General features: G+C 42.4%; 1 protein-coding gene and 1 long non-coding RNA gene across 7 annotated transcripts; one reads left to right on the top strand and one right to left on the bottom strand.

Annotated features, from left to right (window-relative positions):
* The first annotated feature begins 690 nt into the window (after positions 1-690).
* SIRT4 (sirtuin 4) lies at positions 691-10,295 on the top strand. 6 transcript variants are annotated; one of them, XR_838335.3, is made up of 5 exons: positions 691-744; positions 4,513-5,010; positions 7,553-7,847; positions 7,966-8,195; positions 9,799-10,295. XR_838335.3 is itself a non-coding variant. In XM_010995269.3 (4 exons), exons 2-4 carry the CDS (start codon positions 4,514-4,516, stop codon positions 8,116-8,118), a joined length of 945 nt encoding a protein of 314 aa, XP_010993571.1. In that variant the 5' UTR covers positions 691-744; position 4,513; the 3' UTR covers positions 8,119-10,295. The 6 variants fall into 6 exon arrangements, 2 of the variants coding, with proteins under 2 accessions (XP_010993571.1, XP_064337260.1); XR_838334.3 differs by having other exon boundaries at positions 7,966-8,178; XR_010378584.1 differs by having other exon boundaries at positions 4,513-4,737; positions 7,966-8,178.
* On the bottom strand, positions 6,729-13,728 carry LOC135319743 (uncharacterized). The gene is made up of 2 exons (XR_010378585.1): positions 13,687-13,728; positions 6,729-11,232 (listed from the first exon to the last, which is right to left on the bottom strand). It is a non-coding gene; the product is annotated as an uncharacterized LOC135319743 (long non-coding RNA).
* Between the last annotated feature and the right edge of the window lie 2,217 nt (positions 13,729-15,945).

Consider the following 15,945-nt stretch of genomic DNA (forward strand, 5'->3'; position numbering starts at 1 on the left):
GTGGTCTTCAAGGTCAATGCTAGCTACCCTTTGATATGTTTTAAAACCCTTACAAAATGATGTCTTATTTAGGAGATGCTGTAGATCATTGGTCCTCATTGGCTACACATTAGAAATAACAGGGAAGTTTATAAACTGATTGGTGCCCATGCACCTCTCCAGACCAATTAAATCAGAATTTCCGGGAGTAAGATCTAGACATTGTGTTGGTTAATTTAATAAAAACACAAGCTGAGAAATAAAACTGCAGAAGCCACGTGGGTACACACATTAGTCCCCGTATATTAGATTTGCAGTTTTTCAGATATTTGTGAATGTATTTCTTCACAACTCACTGCAAGGTGGGTACCTGATTCCGTTTTGGTGAGTGGAAAGGATCATACACACTGAAGTTCAGGATGAATTAAATGTAGATCCACTATTAAAGCTTCTATTTTATAGACAATGAATTTCTAAGTTAGCGCTGTTTGGATGTCCATTCAGAACGTTGGCACTCTAACCACTTCTCTGGTACAGAGACCACGATAGAGGCACATGGCAAATCAAGGTTGGAAACCTCTGACCAGGAAATGCCGACAGGGGGCGCTACCGGACAAACTGGGTCCTTCAACTGTGAAAGCCAGGGGATTGTGGGGCTTGTAGTTTTCTTGCATTATTTCGGTTTCATGAACTACACTTCCCAAAATGCAAAAATAGACAGTCAGTCCTAACGTCGGGCGTGAAGTGTCTCTTAAGCTGTGAAAGGTATGTTCTTTGCGGGCTGCAGGTTTCTAGAAATTGTGGATTTCTTGTAAGGGATTCCATTTCTCCTCTTTGCTCTTTGGTGGGACCTGGGAGAGAGCAGCTGTTCCAATAGTGTTTTCAGCGGGGTTCCCCGAGCCCTTTGGTCTCAGGAATCCGGATTATGTATTTGTTTAGCTGTTCACGTGTTGCTGTGGAATGTCAGGGCGCAGTCAGGGTCCTGATCTCAGATCGAGAAAGCCCAGCATAAAATAATATTTACATATGGGATGAGTGTCACTGGAGAATTTCCGCATTTTATCAAATAATATGTCAAAGCCTTGTTTTTACAGCTAGAAAAGCTGAGGTAGAAAACCTTGTCAGGTCTCACTACTCTTTACTGTGTCCAAGCAGTTGAGGGTAAACTAACAGAATATAGAAAAAAATAGAATAAAAGGTGGGCATGTGCTTAATTACGTTAATAAAATTAAAATCCTGAAAAATCAGAGCAACAACTTAATCAACTAAACTGGAACTCAAATGTGCTTCTTTAGTTTATGAAGAAATAAGGTAATTTTAATTTATAAAATGGGAAGTAGGTTTCTGGGACTGTGTAGTCCCCTAAGGGATGGCATTAACTAAAAATATAAATGGATTCCTCTGATAGAGACATCTTTAATTATAGTCATAGATAAACAATGAGCTGGTAAGGGACTTAAAAGATACTGGGATAAACCGTTAACATTTTGAAGTTTCCAAGAAATTCAGTTCTGACCAGCCAGCTATTACTGGGAGAGACAGAATAAGCCTTAGTAGTGCTAGAATTCTGCTTTATCCTCCCTCCTTTTGAAAATAGACTTTATTTTTTAGATTCCCCCCCCCCTTTTTTTAAAGAAACCAAAATATACCACTTCCCTTGGATGCAGAAAGCCTTGTCAGATTTACTAGCCATTTTAAGGTAATCTCCATGTGATGTCCAGAGCATAGGAGAGCTCTGGCTATAGGTTCTTAAGAGATTCGGGAAGATAGGATTGGCTTGGGCTGTTATGAAACAGTCTAGCTTGGAGACAAGGTTTTATTTTGTGGAGGGTATTAGAAATTCTTGACCAAAACAATTATTAAAAAGATAATAAACAGGTAGACTTGTTGTTTCAGATTGGACTTCACAGGACCCAGGAGGGTGTGCTGGAATCAGTTTGTACCAGTGAGAGCCAGTTGTTAAATATTCAGCAATTTACCAGCCAATTGTTAAATAAACCATTTGTAGCCTCAAAATAGCCATGATTGGATCATTTTCTTTTATCCTTTTCTGAGGGGGAGGGGAGGGAGGAAGCCAGCTTACCAGCACATCCTTGGCAAAGGCAATGTTTTCTCTAAGCCTGGACCCCCAGTGTTTAATACATCCTTGAGTTATTAGCTCCTGAGTTAGCTCACACCCTTCCACATTTTACCAAAGATGGATTTGGATTACAAAGCAAGAGTATAAATACACTCTAGGTGTATGTGTGTGAAGGGGAAGGCGGCTGTGCCTTTCCAGTTAAACATACTCTTGTTAATCTTGGGGCCATCCTTCAAGGAACTGAAGTCATGGATTAATGCATTATTAGTAGATTGTTCTGATAAGCATGGAATCTGCCACTGGAAGTAGTATGGTTTGGATGGATAACTTTCTTGTTAGATCAAAACCTGTACTCCTCTCCAAGACATTTTTCTAAAACCTAGATATTATCTTCCAGAGGACAGTATTGAATGCAATGCCAGCAAATTCCTACTCCCCAGCCATTTCTTAGTTTCACAGTTTTGGCTCTCATCACCCTTCTCATAAAATATTTCAATGTACCAGTTTGCTGATTATTAGATACCTTTTGGGTTGGCAGCTTCCAGATATAAGTTGAAATCTCATCAGTAACCTGATCCCTAATACAATTTAGGGTGGGCTGATTTGGAAAAATAAGGATGCTACCCAAGTATGCTGCTTTTAGGTTACCTGTCCTAGTTCACTTTGTACATTTGATTTCAAATACGTTTTCTCCAAATACTATATGACTGCTGATGTGGTCTAGATACTGGAGTTTTGTCTACCTTTAAAGTAAAACATTTCACATTTTAGCTTCTCTTCAAACTTCTCTATTCTTTTTTTCTTCTCATTTTTCTGAGCGTATCTCTTAAGCTTACAGAATATTCAAAAGATAGAAGCATTTTCCTTCACCTCATGGCTTTGGGCATTTCTGCACTGCCACTGTCCTGGGTACACTAGGGCATCTGCCATCCAAACATTCCTCTAAGGAATTACTTTTTAAAATTTTTTATTGCGGACATAGAATAATACAATGAACCGCCATCCATGGACCCATCATCCAGCTTCAACAATGACACCCGTTGGCTAATCTTGTTCCATCTATTTACTCCTGCCTACTTCCACCCCGACCCCAGTATTATTTTGACACAAATCCTCCGAGATATATCATTTCATCCAAATATTTCTGTGTATAGCTCTGCAGCATGAAAACTTAAAAAAAATCACAATACCATTTTTCATACATTAGAAAATTAACAGTAACTTTTAAATATCAAACATCCAATTAATGTTCAACTTTCCAATTGTTTTATAAATGTCATATTTTTAAAGTTTACTTGAATCAGGATCCAAATAAGACCCACAGTATTACAATTGGTTGGTATGTCTTGAAACCTCTTTTAGTGTAGAATCCCCCTTTTGTGGCTCTCTATCTCTGGTTTGTCTAGCCTGTTGACTTTCCCTTAGTCTGGACTTTGCTATTGGCAAATAGTATCATCTAACACATTGCTTTGGCCTCTGTATTTCCTATAAATTGTTTTTTAAATCCATTTTTTAAACTTTACTTTTATTGTTTTTTTGTTTATTGTTGTTTCAGGGGGAGGTAATTAGGTTTATTTGCTTATTCTTTGTTTTTAATGGAGGTACTGGGGATAGAATCCAGGACCTCTTGCCTACTAAGCATGCGCTCTACCGCTGAGCTATTACTCAACCCCACTCCTATAAATCGTTAATTACCTCTAGAGACTTGATCAGAATCCAGTTCAGTTTTTGTGTGTGTGTGTGTGTTTTTTTTGCCAAGACCACATCTTGTGTGGTGGGTATACTCTTCCATTGAAACCCTCACAGTTCTGGTTTTCTCTCTTTTTGTAATGTTAGTAGCTGTTGATGCTCAGAGCCGAGATCCTACCTTTGTTTTTCAGTTATAAAAATGAATGAAGTTCTGATATATTCTCCCTTCCCGCCCCTGGCAACCTAGTAATCTACTTTCTATCTCTATAGATTTGCCTGGTCTGGACGTTTCATGTAAGTGGAATCATATTTGTCCTTTTGTGACTGGCATCTTACACCCAGCATAATGTTTTCAATATTTATCTATGTTGTAGCATATATTAGAACTTCCTTCGTTTTTATGGCTGAATAATATGCCACTGTATGAACAGAACACATTTTATTTATCCATTCATCAGTTGATGGTTACTTTTGTTGTTTTGTTTTTATTAAATTTATTTGTACTGAGGTATAGTTGATGTACAATATTGTATAAGTTATAGGTGTATGACATAGTGATTAACAATTTTTAAAGGTTATATCCCATTTATAGTTATTTTAAGACATTGGCTATATTCCCTGTGTTATATTGTATATCCTTGTAGTTTATGTGTTTTATGCATAGCAGTTTGTACTTCTTCGTCCCCTCCGTTGCCCCTCCCCCCTTCCCTTGGTTACCTCCGTTTTTAAACCTAGTTTCTCACTTGCTGTTCTTTTCTCTCTAGAATGAGGATGAGCTTTGGGTTAACATTCAGGACGGCGAAAGGCCGCTGGATGGCGAACCTCAGCCGGCAGAGCTCAGGTGGATCAATTGGATTATTTGTGCCACCGAGTCCTCCTCTGGACCCTGAGAAGGTCAAAGAGTTACAGCGCTTCATCACCCTTTCCAGGAGACTCCTAGTGATGACCGGGGCGGGAGTCTCCACCGAGTCGGGGATCCCAGACTACAGGTCAGAAAAGGTGGGGCTGTACGCCCGCACGAACCGGAAGCCCATCCAGCATGGGGATTTTGTGCGGAGTGCTCCAGTCCGCCAGCGGTACTGGGCGAGAAACTTTGTGGGCTGGCCTTGGTTCTCCTCCCACCAGCCCAACCCTGCACACTGGGCTTTGAGCAACTGGGAGAGACTGGGAAAGCTGTACTGGTTGGTGACCCAAAATGTGGATGCCTTGCACACCAAGGCGGGGAGTCGGCGCCTGACAGAACTCCACGGATGCATGCACAGGTGCCCGAAAGTCTGAACAGTGTGAATGCGGAAATGGGGGCTCCATCAGAGCAGGGACCTCGGCCGCCCTGATCACTGTTATCTTTGTTAGACCACTAGAAAATGAACTGGGAGGAAGTTGTTTCCTTTGGAGTGGATCCCAGCAAACTCTGTGAGGGAGTGGGGAAGGTAGGAAAGCCACGGAAAGGTTATGTTAATAAGTGGCTTACTGTTTTGGACAACTGGGGTTCAGCCCCGTCAGAGGCCCTCCGACTGTCTAGAGCTGCTTCAGAATTGTCTCACTGAAAATCAAGGGAGCTGGGGCGTTTATTGACCATCACCCATCCCTCACTGGTCGAGGGTCACTCTTGGGGGAATTAACTCCCTAACACTGACTCCTCCAGAGAAAGCTTCCGTGGCCAGAGAACTCCTGAAGCAGGAGAGACACAGGAGGATGCTTATAAGAGAACCGTGGCAGGTGGCCTTTGCGTGTCTTGAGTGAACTCAGCAGAGCACCAACAGTATATGTTACAAACTGCCAGGTCTGCAGGGCTTAAACACACAGAACACAGGATATGCTGGACCAGTTAATAGCTATCTAGCCAGAACCCAATAAATATTGATGAAAGGAACACATGTAGCCCTGGAAGTAACTTGTAGTTCATTGGAATCCACTTCCTTATCGTTAAGCCCCGGAGATCCTCCTCTGAGGACTGAAATCACTCTGCCACTGGTAAAATATTTATTGGGTGCCAGTGAAATATTTACTGGTGTGCAACTTGCTGGTGTGGAGGGGTCCGAACCAAAGCCTAAAACATGATCTGCTTTATAGGCAAGAACTTTGTAATCTTTGGTGGGGGGACCCAAAAATAACAGGTTTAATGACCAAAAAAAAAAAAAAAAAAAAACCAAACTCCATGTGTGATTGTTAAATTGTATGGTCTCTGATAAACGTATTTCACAGGTTCATAGAAACAGTGTTAGTAAAGGTTGGAGTAATCAGGAAAGCTTTTATGGGTAAATTGGGGTTGAGCACAGTTCAGGTTTGACTAGGCGAAGGGGAGGGGATGGAGGGCTTTCTAAATGAAGGGAACTTGTAGAGTCTGGGCTGGCCTCCTTGGAGACTAGTATGAAATCAGATTGTCTGGGAAGGCTAGACTCCAATCCTGGATGCATTTGAAAATCATGCAGTGCAATTTGGGTCTGTTGTGACCGACCAAAGGGGACTGTTAGTGGTTTCTGAGCAAGAAAGCAATATGACAAAAATAGCATTTGAGGAAGGCTAGACAGGATTAGAGAGAGTGGCTCAGAGAGGTCAGCCAGGACTCAGACTAAGGTGGTGTCAGGGAATGAGGGATGGCTATGAGCCCATTAAAAAAAAAATTTTTTTCATGATGGAAATTTCAAACATCCACAAAAGTAAAGAAAGTAGTATAATGAACTCCCACATACCATCACCCAGATTCAGAGTTGTCTCAAGATTTTATCATGTCTACTTTATGCTTTTTCATCCTGTCTCTTTTTAAGTATTTTAAAACAAATCCAAGGCTTCTTACCATTTCATTAGGAGCCCTTTTAAGTCAAAAAAAAAAAAGTCAACACAGTCTGATTGTAGAACAGATAAAGAGTAAAAGGAGACAGGGTGCGTACAGCTCAGTGGTAGAGTGTGTGCTTAGCATGCACAAGGTCCTGGGTTCAATCCCCAGTACCTCCATTAAGAAAATAAATAAATTTTAAAATTAATAATAAATAAATAATTTTAAATATTTATTAAAAAGATAAATACATAAAAACCTAGTCCCCCCCCCCCCAAAGAGTAAAATAAAATGAATAACAAGTTTTTTTCCTGAGGGTTTCAGCCCAGGTAACTGGAGGACTGACAGTGATGGAGAACTTGGGGAGGGCTGGTTGAAGATGGAAGTTAAGTTTGGCAGGACTGTCACAGAGACTTGGACTAGAGTTTGAGGAGACTTGAGGAGCAGAGGAGGAATCAACTTCCATTCTTTCTTCCAGCAGCTACTGAGTGCCTGCTGTGTGCAGGCACTGTTCTGGGTGGTGGGCACAGAGCAGTGGGCAAAGGACTCCAAGGTCTTGCCCTGACAGAGCCTGTGTTCTGGTGGCGAGGGAGGTGACAAGAGAAGCAGAAGACACTGTCACAGACACCAAGGGAGCGAAAGCGTTTTAAAGAGAAGATGGTGGTGAACAGTGATAATTTACAGCAGATGAATGGAGAGCAAGGGATGGAAGGGAAAAAACCCTGGTCTCAGCAGGAAGGAAATTGGTAAAGCCTTTGCAGTTGTGTTAAGGATAAAAGTGAGCAAGCAGATCTGAGCAGGGAGTGTGTAGTAAGGAAACAGATGTTTGTTGTTCTAGTAGATTGTCAGTGGAAGGAAGGTGGCAGCTAAAGAGGTCACAGGAAGGTATTTTGAACATGGGGAAGACACAGGTGTCAGGAAAAGAAAGTGATGGTGGAGGGGCTGGAAGTGGTTGGGGATGAAATGTCTTCGGCAGCCTGGTGCCTCCCCAGGACAGACTGTTCAGTCGGCCTCTTCTTGGGTTTCAGGGTCCTCTGCTTGGACTGTGGTGAGCAGACGCCCCGCACGGCGCTGCAGGAGCGTTTTGAAGTCCTGAACCCCACCTGGAGTGCCGAGGCCCACGGCCTGGCTCCCGACGGGGATGTCTTCCTCACCGACGAGCAGGTACAGAGCTTCCAGGTCCCGTGCTGCTCTCGCTGTGGAGGCCCCCTGAAACCAGACGTCGTCTTCTTCGGGGGCACGGTGAACCCTGACAAGGTTGATTTTGTGCACAAGCGTGTAAAAGAAGCCGACTCCCTCCTGGTGGTGGGATCCTCCTTGCAGGTAACTTGGGGAGGGGGAGTGGGGAAATGCCCGTTTGGGGAGCCCTGGAGAGCCTCCCCATTTGCTTTCTCTCTTCCTGTGCCTAGAGAGTTCTTACCGGCGCCTTCCTCTCGGACAGGTGTACTCTGGTTACAGGTTTATCCTCACTGCCTGGGAGAAGAAGCTACCGATCGCAATCCTGAACATCGGGCCCACGCGGTCGGATGACTTGGCGTGTTTGAAACTGGATTCTCCATGCGGAGAGTTGCTGCCTTTAATAGACCCGCACTGACCACAGCCGGATATTCTCGAGCAAGAACCTGGGATGTTCCCTTGAATTCCGCTGCTAATGGTAAAATGCCTTCTCAGGTATCAGACTCCAGTTCCCACTCAACTGGGAGCACCGACGAGAGAGGTTCTAGGCTTCTTAACATATGGGCATTCTTAATCAAAACTAATTTTTTAATGTACATTAAGTTATATTGTTCGAAAGACTGTGATTTTCCAGATTCTAGGCACATAGCTATTTAAGACAATGTTCCAAAATCTGCCATTGTCTTTTTTTCCCCATTTTTAAAAAAACAGCTTTATTGAGAGATAATTCACAGACCATAAAGTTCATCCTTTAAAAGCATACAATCAACATGTTTTAGTACACTCAGGAAGGCACAGGTTAATCACCACTGTCTAATTCCACAACGTTTTCATCATCCCAAGAAGAAACCTTGGACCCATTAGCAATTCCCCATTCCCCACTCCCCTAGTCCCAGGCAACAACTAATCTTTCTGTTTTTGCCTATTCTGGACATTTCATACAATATATAGCCTTTTATGTCTGGCTTCTCCACTTAGCATAATGTTTTCCAGGTTCATCCATAGTGTAGCATGTCAGTACTTTGTATCTGTTTTAACCTATGAATACAACTACTTTAAAAAAAAATAACAGCTTTGAGATATAGTTCACATATCATATAGTTCACTCACTTATTACGTACAATTCAACAGTCTTTAATATATTCCCAGAGGCGTACAGCCACTTTTTTTAAATTAGACTTTATTTTTTTAGAGCAGTCTGAGGTTCACAGCAGAACTGTGAGCAGAAAGTGCAGAGAATTCCCAAATACAGTTGCTGCATACACTCACTCAGTATTTATCATTTATCTACTAAAGGACATCGTGGTTGCTTCCAACTTTTTGGCAGTTACGAATAAAGCCGCTATAAACATCCATGTGTAGGTTTTTGTGTGGATGTAAGTTTTCAACTCATCTGGGTCAGTATCAAGGAGTGAGACTGCTGGATCATATGTCTAAAGTATGTTTAGTTTTGTAAGAAACAGCCAAAGTGCCTTCCAAAGTGGCTGTACCATTCTGCATTCCCACCAGCAATGAATGAGAGTTCCCAGAAAACCACTGTTTGAAAACCATTTTAACTGAAGTACACTATACATACAGAGAATTGCTCGTATCATGAGTGGACAACTTCTAGATCAAGGAACAGAATGTGGCCAGCCCCCAAGAAGTCCCCTTGGTACAATCACTTTTTATGTAGCTTCTTATTACTAGAATAATACATATTTATTGTAGAGAGTTTAGATGATACAGATAAGAAGGATTTGAATACAAATTACCCATGATCCCACCACTGAGATAACCAAAATTTAATATTCTGGTATAACTAAATCTGTTCTTACAAAAGTTGAATCAGGGTTGGGGTACAGCTCAGTGGTAGAGCGCACGCTTAGCATGCATAAGATGCTGGGTACATTCCCCATGACCTCCATTCAAACAAAAAAACCCCCCACAAAAGTAGAATCAAGCTGTGTTTTATTACATCCTGTAATAACAATACATAATGGCCACCTTTACGTATCCTAAAAGCAGTGGTTTTTTAATTGGTAGGCTGACATAGGCAATCATTCCCCTATCCCACTGTCAGCTTATTTTGGCATTAATTTGTTTTATTTCTTTTCAGATCGCTAAGGATTCATCCCTGCCTCCTCTAACTGATCCAGGCTCACCGAGTGTAGCCCGCAGAAGGCAGCGAACTCTGCCAGCCCATCTCTGAACCCGGCAGGCTCAGAGCTAAGGAGTTAAGATCTTTAGGCTGATAAGATTTGCTGCTCCCTCCCCAGGAAGGACTTTTTCAAAGCTGCAGCTTTTCTTGATAGGAAAACTGCTTTCACTCCCTTTTTTAACTCACCAGGCAGAAGAAATAGCACGGGATATATGTAGGCCAGAATGCTGTCTGGAGTGCTAACCTAGGGATCTCAGTAATGGGGAGTGGGGAGGGGAGGGGAGAAGGCGGGTGGCTGGGAAGTGAGGGAAGGAAATGACTTCATTTATAATTTCGAATGGTTAAATGTCTTTAACTGAACTACTTCGATATATTTTTTGAAAAGATGAGCAATGGTATGAATGAATTTTTTTTTAATTAACCAAGGAATAAAGGAATCTTTTTTTAAAATAGCATACTAGGTATGTGGGCTCTGTTTTTACATTTTCAATCAGCTAAAAGTGAATGGGGCTTTATGACACGGTTCTCCAAGGATTTCTGCTTGATTTCAGCTGCTAGAATGAGATGGCCTTGAACCTGGTCTGTACAGAGGAAACAGTAAATTCCCATGTGGGTTTCTAAATTGATTTGTTTCTGCTGAGGAGAGCAGCAAGACTTGTTTGATTACTGCATTAGCCAGAAAGAATCACTGTCCCAGGCTAAAGCTTTCTGCACAATCTCATCAAAAAATGAAGCAAATGAAAGAATCATAGTCTATTCTTGGTAGCCTTTTGTCTAAAGTTAGGGTAAGCAATACATGCTCACCCTGCACCCGCCTAGGAAGCAAATTTCAGTTAACAGATAACCCAAGGTCTTGAACACACACAGAGTTCTTTTCATCTGCACAACTGTAGGTTCACTCATAGCGATTCATTCATTCCGGAGAGGTGTAAGGTTGTTATAAATCTCACTCCAGCTTTTTTGCAGACAGGGATGCTAAGGTGCTCTGAACCAGATTTGCTCAGTCACCCAAAGTCAGTACCACCAATATGTGCATTCAAATCTGGGGTTTTTGAATCTCAAGGCATTCTCATCCACAAGTCTCCTGAACGGTTACTGACCCCCACTGTATTAAGGTGCTAAGGCTACAAAGATACAACCTCTTGCTCTCAAGTGGCTCACAGAGGCTGCGTTACCTCCCCCACCCTCATTCTTTACCAGAAAATGTCAGAGAGTCATGCATGGAATGACAAGAAAGAAAATTCAGTCCATTCTCCCTTTATTTTATTTCTGAGGAAACTAAGATCCAGACTTACCTAAGAGCCAGGACTAGAATCCAAGTAGATCTTCCTCCAAGTTCTTTTAGACAGCAATTCTTATTTGTCTGAAGATTCGAATTAGAAGGAAGTCAACCTGAAGCAGAAGGAGAAGCCAACAGTATACCTGCCTGGAAACAGTTAAAACATGGGCAGTGGGAGCAGGTGAGGCTGCCAGGGAGGGAAGGCAGGCTAATGCTGGCATGATTCTTGAGGACCGAGCTCGAGGGCCTTAGGAATGTTCACTTTATTCATATTTCCTCCTGAGATGGAATTCTTTGCAAAAAATTTGTCTCAAGAGGAACCTGGTATTTCCGGAAGCTGATACCTCTCACATCTCCTTACTTGACATCTTTTGCTTTCTACCAGCATGGCAGTTCCTAACTCACTTTAAGTACTCTCGGTTGGAATGACATCCAGTAGTGGGGGCTACTGGTTTGTCACTGCCCTAGTTACATGGTTCTGACTGCGTAAGCCCAGCTTTGGCCATGACTTTTCGGTCATATCCTTCCTAGTTGTTTCCGTAACTACCCTGCTATCACAGTTTTAGTACATAGAGTCATAAAGGCAAACACGAACAGAGAACGCGGAATCTCCTTCCCACTAACTCATATTCCTTCTTTTATGCTGGCATAAATGGAATATCCTCTCACCTGTCCCTTAAATGACAGCATCTGTTGAACACTCTCTGTCCCAAGCATTCTGCAAGGTATTTTACAATATGTCAGCTCACTTAATAAGAGTTAATCCCACACGAGATGCTTGGGCATGCATAAAGGTTGGTCTTCAGTGAATGTCAAACTTTTCCTAAGAGGATCAAAGGCAAGATGGATAGGAGATTCAACACTTGTAGGTAGGGTGACCAGCTGTCCCAGATTGCCCATTTCTGAGGGGGTTTCTTGACGCAGGACTTACAGTGTTAAAATCAAGGTAAGCTGGTCACCCTGCTCTTAGGAATAGCAAAAGTTGCCACCAGATATGATAATTAATTCCAGATATATTATTCTCGTTGAGATTTAAGATAATGCTCTGAGATTCAGACTGTTTCCTTAATTCTTAAGTCACAAAACAGATAAATTCTACTTTGCGGGGGGGGACTTTTTTTTTTTACTTTCTTTTTGCAGGGAGGTAATTAGGCTTATTCGTTTAATTTTTAGAGGAGGTACTGGGGATTGAACCCAGGACCTAGTGCATGCTAAGCATACACACTGCTACTTGAGCTATACCCTCCCCCTGATAAATTCTACTTCATGAAGAAAAAAAAATTAAATTCATCCAAGAAAGCAGTGTTGTTTTTTTCCCCCCTCTATTCATTAGAAAAGGAATATAGCATGGCATTGAAACTGGATAGTTAGGTGAATGTGGGCAAGTCGCTTTATCTAAATCTTCAGTCTCTTTATAAATGAGGATAGTAGTAGCTACCTCATAGGGTGGTCATGAAGATTAAACAAGATAATGATGTATGTGTAGCTCATAGCACAGACCCTGACACATAGGAAGCAGATGTCTGTCATTATCACTAGGATATGGGAGGAGGGCACTATGGTAGGAGGGGAAGTCAACATTCCTGCCAAACCTTTGTCTCCTATAGAGTACTCTCTTGAGTAGACTCACTTCCCCAGTGCCACTTTCTTTTTACGTACCTGTTTGTCTTTTAAAAAAAAAAATCACAAAAGCCAAGTCTTGCTTGCTGTAATAAAGCCCTTCTAAAGAAAATAATATTCTTCCTTCTTCTTGGGCAGTATTCACAGAACATTTACTGTACAATAAGCACTGTAGAAAGCATTTTACAACGCATCGACTCACCTAACTCCCACAACCCTGTAATCTGCGCACTATTATTTCTTTTGAAAGATGAGGCTCCTGAAGCTTGGAGTCCTTATGTAACTTGCCCAAGGTCACCTAGGCCAGCAATCAAACCCAGTCTGTCCAGTTCTAAATTTGCTCTCTTTTTTGAATGTTTACGAAATCCGGTGGGGTAACTGAGCAACTGTACTTCGGGAAGAAGGGCAAGGCTCAAGAAACTTCCAGAAGTAACCCCAGCTAGGTCCCAAAAGATGAAGAAGCAATCAGCAAGCGGGAAAAGGGAGATCACTCCAAACGGAGGCAACAAAACATGCAAAAGCATGTTAATCAGAACTGCAAATCCCTTCACTTTCTTTTTCTCTCTTGTAGGTGGGGGTAGGGATTCAAGTGAGGACTTCCGACGCCCCAGGAGCCCTTGGCTTGTCCAAAATTCATTCGCCCCTCTCCTTGGCCATTCCGGCCATTCCTCTTTCTCGCCTCATTCTGATTGCCTGCACCCCACTTTCCTGGCTCCCTCAGTTCCTCCCCAAGATACATGCACTGGAGGAGTTACCAACAAGAAACAGGCAGAAGAGCTGGGGGAGAAGGGACTGGGGTGGGGGTAGTGAGAGACCCAGAAAGGGACACGAATGGCCGTAAAGATGGCCCCAACGTCACGCGGACATAAGTTCACCCTCTTTCCACACTCGGCTCGCCCACTCCGTTCTTCCTGCTGGATTCCGGAGAAGGGCGCACAGGAACCCACCTTCGGAGGACACCAACTAACTGCGCCTGCGCTGGCTCTCCTCCAATCCTAGCGAGAGAAGGGCGGGGCCTGCACCTGGGAGGTGTAGAGGTAGGCTGGGGCGCTGGCTACCAATAGGAAAGAGGAACCCTGAGCCACGTGCCCAAAAGATACCCAATCACATCTCGCCCTCTTAAATCCTCCATTTCTGGAGTGTGGCCAGCGGACTGACAGGTTTGGGAGCGCAGGCCCACGTGATCCGGAAAGGTAAATATGGCCACGTGGTTTTTCCTCGACTGCAGCAAATCCGTGCGCCATGCCGTACCTTCGTTGAACAATTATTTAATGAGTGTATGTATGATGTGCTAAGCACTATGAAGATACTGAAGCTGCTAGGATATATGTAATCCCACCATCACATTACTCTCGGTCCAGTTTATTTACTTATTCATTTAAATCATCCCAGCCACTGTATTTATCAGTGTTTCCTGTATTCTGAGTCCTGTAATGAGCACCCTGCAGATGTTCATTAAAAGATTGTTAGAGGAATTTTTTTCTCTCTCCCTCAACCCTTGGGATAACGAAAAGAGGTAGGTTTTTATGTCAGAGGATATTTCTAGATCCAGCTTGAGTACTCTGGTGACTCTCTCTTGTTTATCATCTGAAAAAAATGGTAGTAAGCAACAGTCCCCTAAAATCTTAGCTTTCTTCCATCCGAACAGGGGCTTTAAGTTTCTTTCCATTGAAGAAAGAAGTTTATGATCTTTACAGTTCCTTAAAGGCTGAGGCTAGGTCTAACTTGATTTTGTATCCCTTGCAATCCTACCGTAGCACAGTATAAATGGCCAATCTAAGTCTGATGAATTTGAATTTGAAAATAGCCACGTTCTTGCCTGCCAAAAGATCCCCAGCACTAATGACCAACACTTCATTCAGCTTTCAGCAATTATTTATTGAGTACCCCGTGGGTCAAGAACAGTGCCAGGCAGATAGGGATACAAAAGTGATTAAGACTCCTTGCTCTGCCTTCAGCAAGTTCATGGTATGATGGCACTTTTCCTCTAAATTATCCAAATTTGCGTTCCAATCTCAGCTATGCCACCTATGAGTGGGTGACCTTTGACAAATCACTTGCCTCTTTGAGCCAGTTTCCTCATCTGTAAAATGGGAGGTAATAATACCTTCACTATAGAGCTGTTGTGAGGATCATGAGATATCTATGCAAAATGTTTGGCACAGTCTGGAGCGCAGAGCAAAGCATGGCATATACTAATTTGGAGAGCAAGAAAAAAAAAAGTCTCAGAGAAGACAAACTGAAGGCAGCTACTTACAATAAATCATTGTCTTCAGTCCAGTTCCAAATACATTGTATTCTCAGCATTTTGAATGGTGTTTAGCCCAGAGTGAGTATTCAATAAATATTCATTGAATGGATGAATAAAATGAAGGAGAAATTGGGCCAAAAGACAAATCCACACATACCCCTTTGCTTCCTAACATACACCCAGCATGAGTGTCAGCCTCCAGTGGTTTAAAACCATGCAGTGATGGCTTCTCATAGTCCTCATTGTCCTTTCTCATCTTTGCTTTTCCAATTCAGTTCCATTCTGTGCTCCTCCCCACTCTCTCTGGTGAATTTCAGTGTTAGCGTAGTCATAAACTCTTGCAGAGAAATTTGGCTGAGTGACTTAATAAGAGCTCAGGCATTGCCAATCAGACAGATCTGGTCAAATCCTGACTCTGCCATTTGAGTGATTTCAGGCAAGTGACTTAACTTCTCTGAATTTTTAGTTCCTCATCCATAAAATGGGGACAGTAATAGTGATCTCATAACACTGGTTTGAACACTTAATGAGCTGCAGAAAGCCCTTAGCACAGTGATATGTGGTTAAGTGCCAAAGAAGTAGAAGTTGTTATTGTTAATTATTTTTGATGGTTACAGTGTACAAATCAGCTTGCAGAGTATGGTGAAAGCTTTGAAGGGTTTAGAAAAAAGTTACAGAAAAAATGATTTCACACAGTTGGAAATGGAGGCAGAGAAATAAGGGGGCAAAATCTGGTTCAAATTGAAGAGCACACCGCTTCAGACAGGGCAGGGTTCTGGTTAAGTGTGTTCTATTGGACTCACTGGGTTCACATCCCTTCTTTGGTACTTACCAGATGCATCGCAGTGGGCAAGTGACCTCTCCAATTGAGGCTCAGCTTAGAAAAATAGGATTTGCTAATAGTGTCTAAATCCTATAGGGCTGCCCAGAGAATTTAGAGACACAGAGTTCTGGC

This window comes from Camelus dromedarius, chromosome 31 (genome assembly GCF_036321535.1).
Source record: "Camelus dromedarius isolate mCamDro1 chromosome 31, mCamDro1.pat, whole genome shotgun sequence".
NCBI classification, from domain to species: domain Eukaryota; kingdom Metazoa; phylum Chordata; class Mammalia; order Artiodactyla; family Camelidae; genus Camelus; species Camelus dromedarius.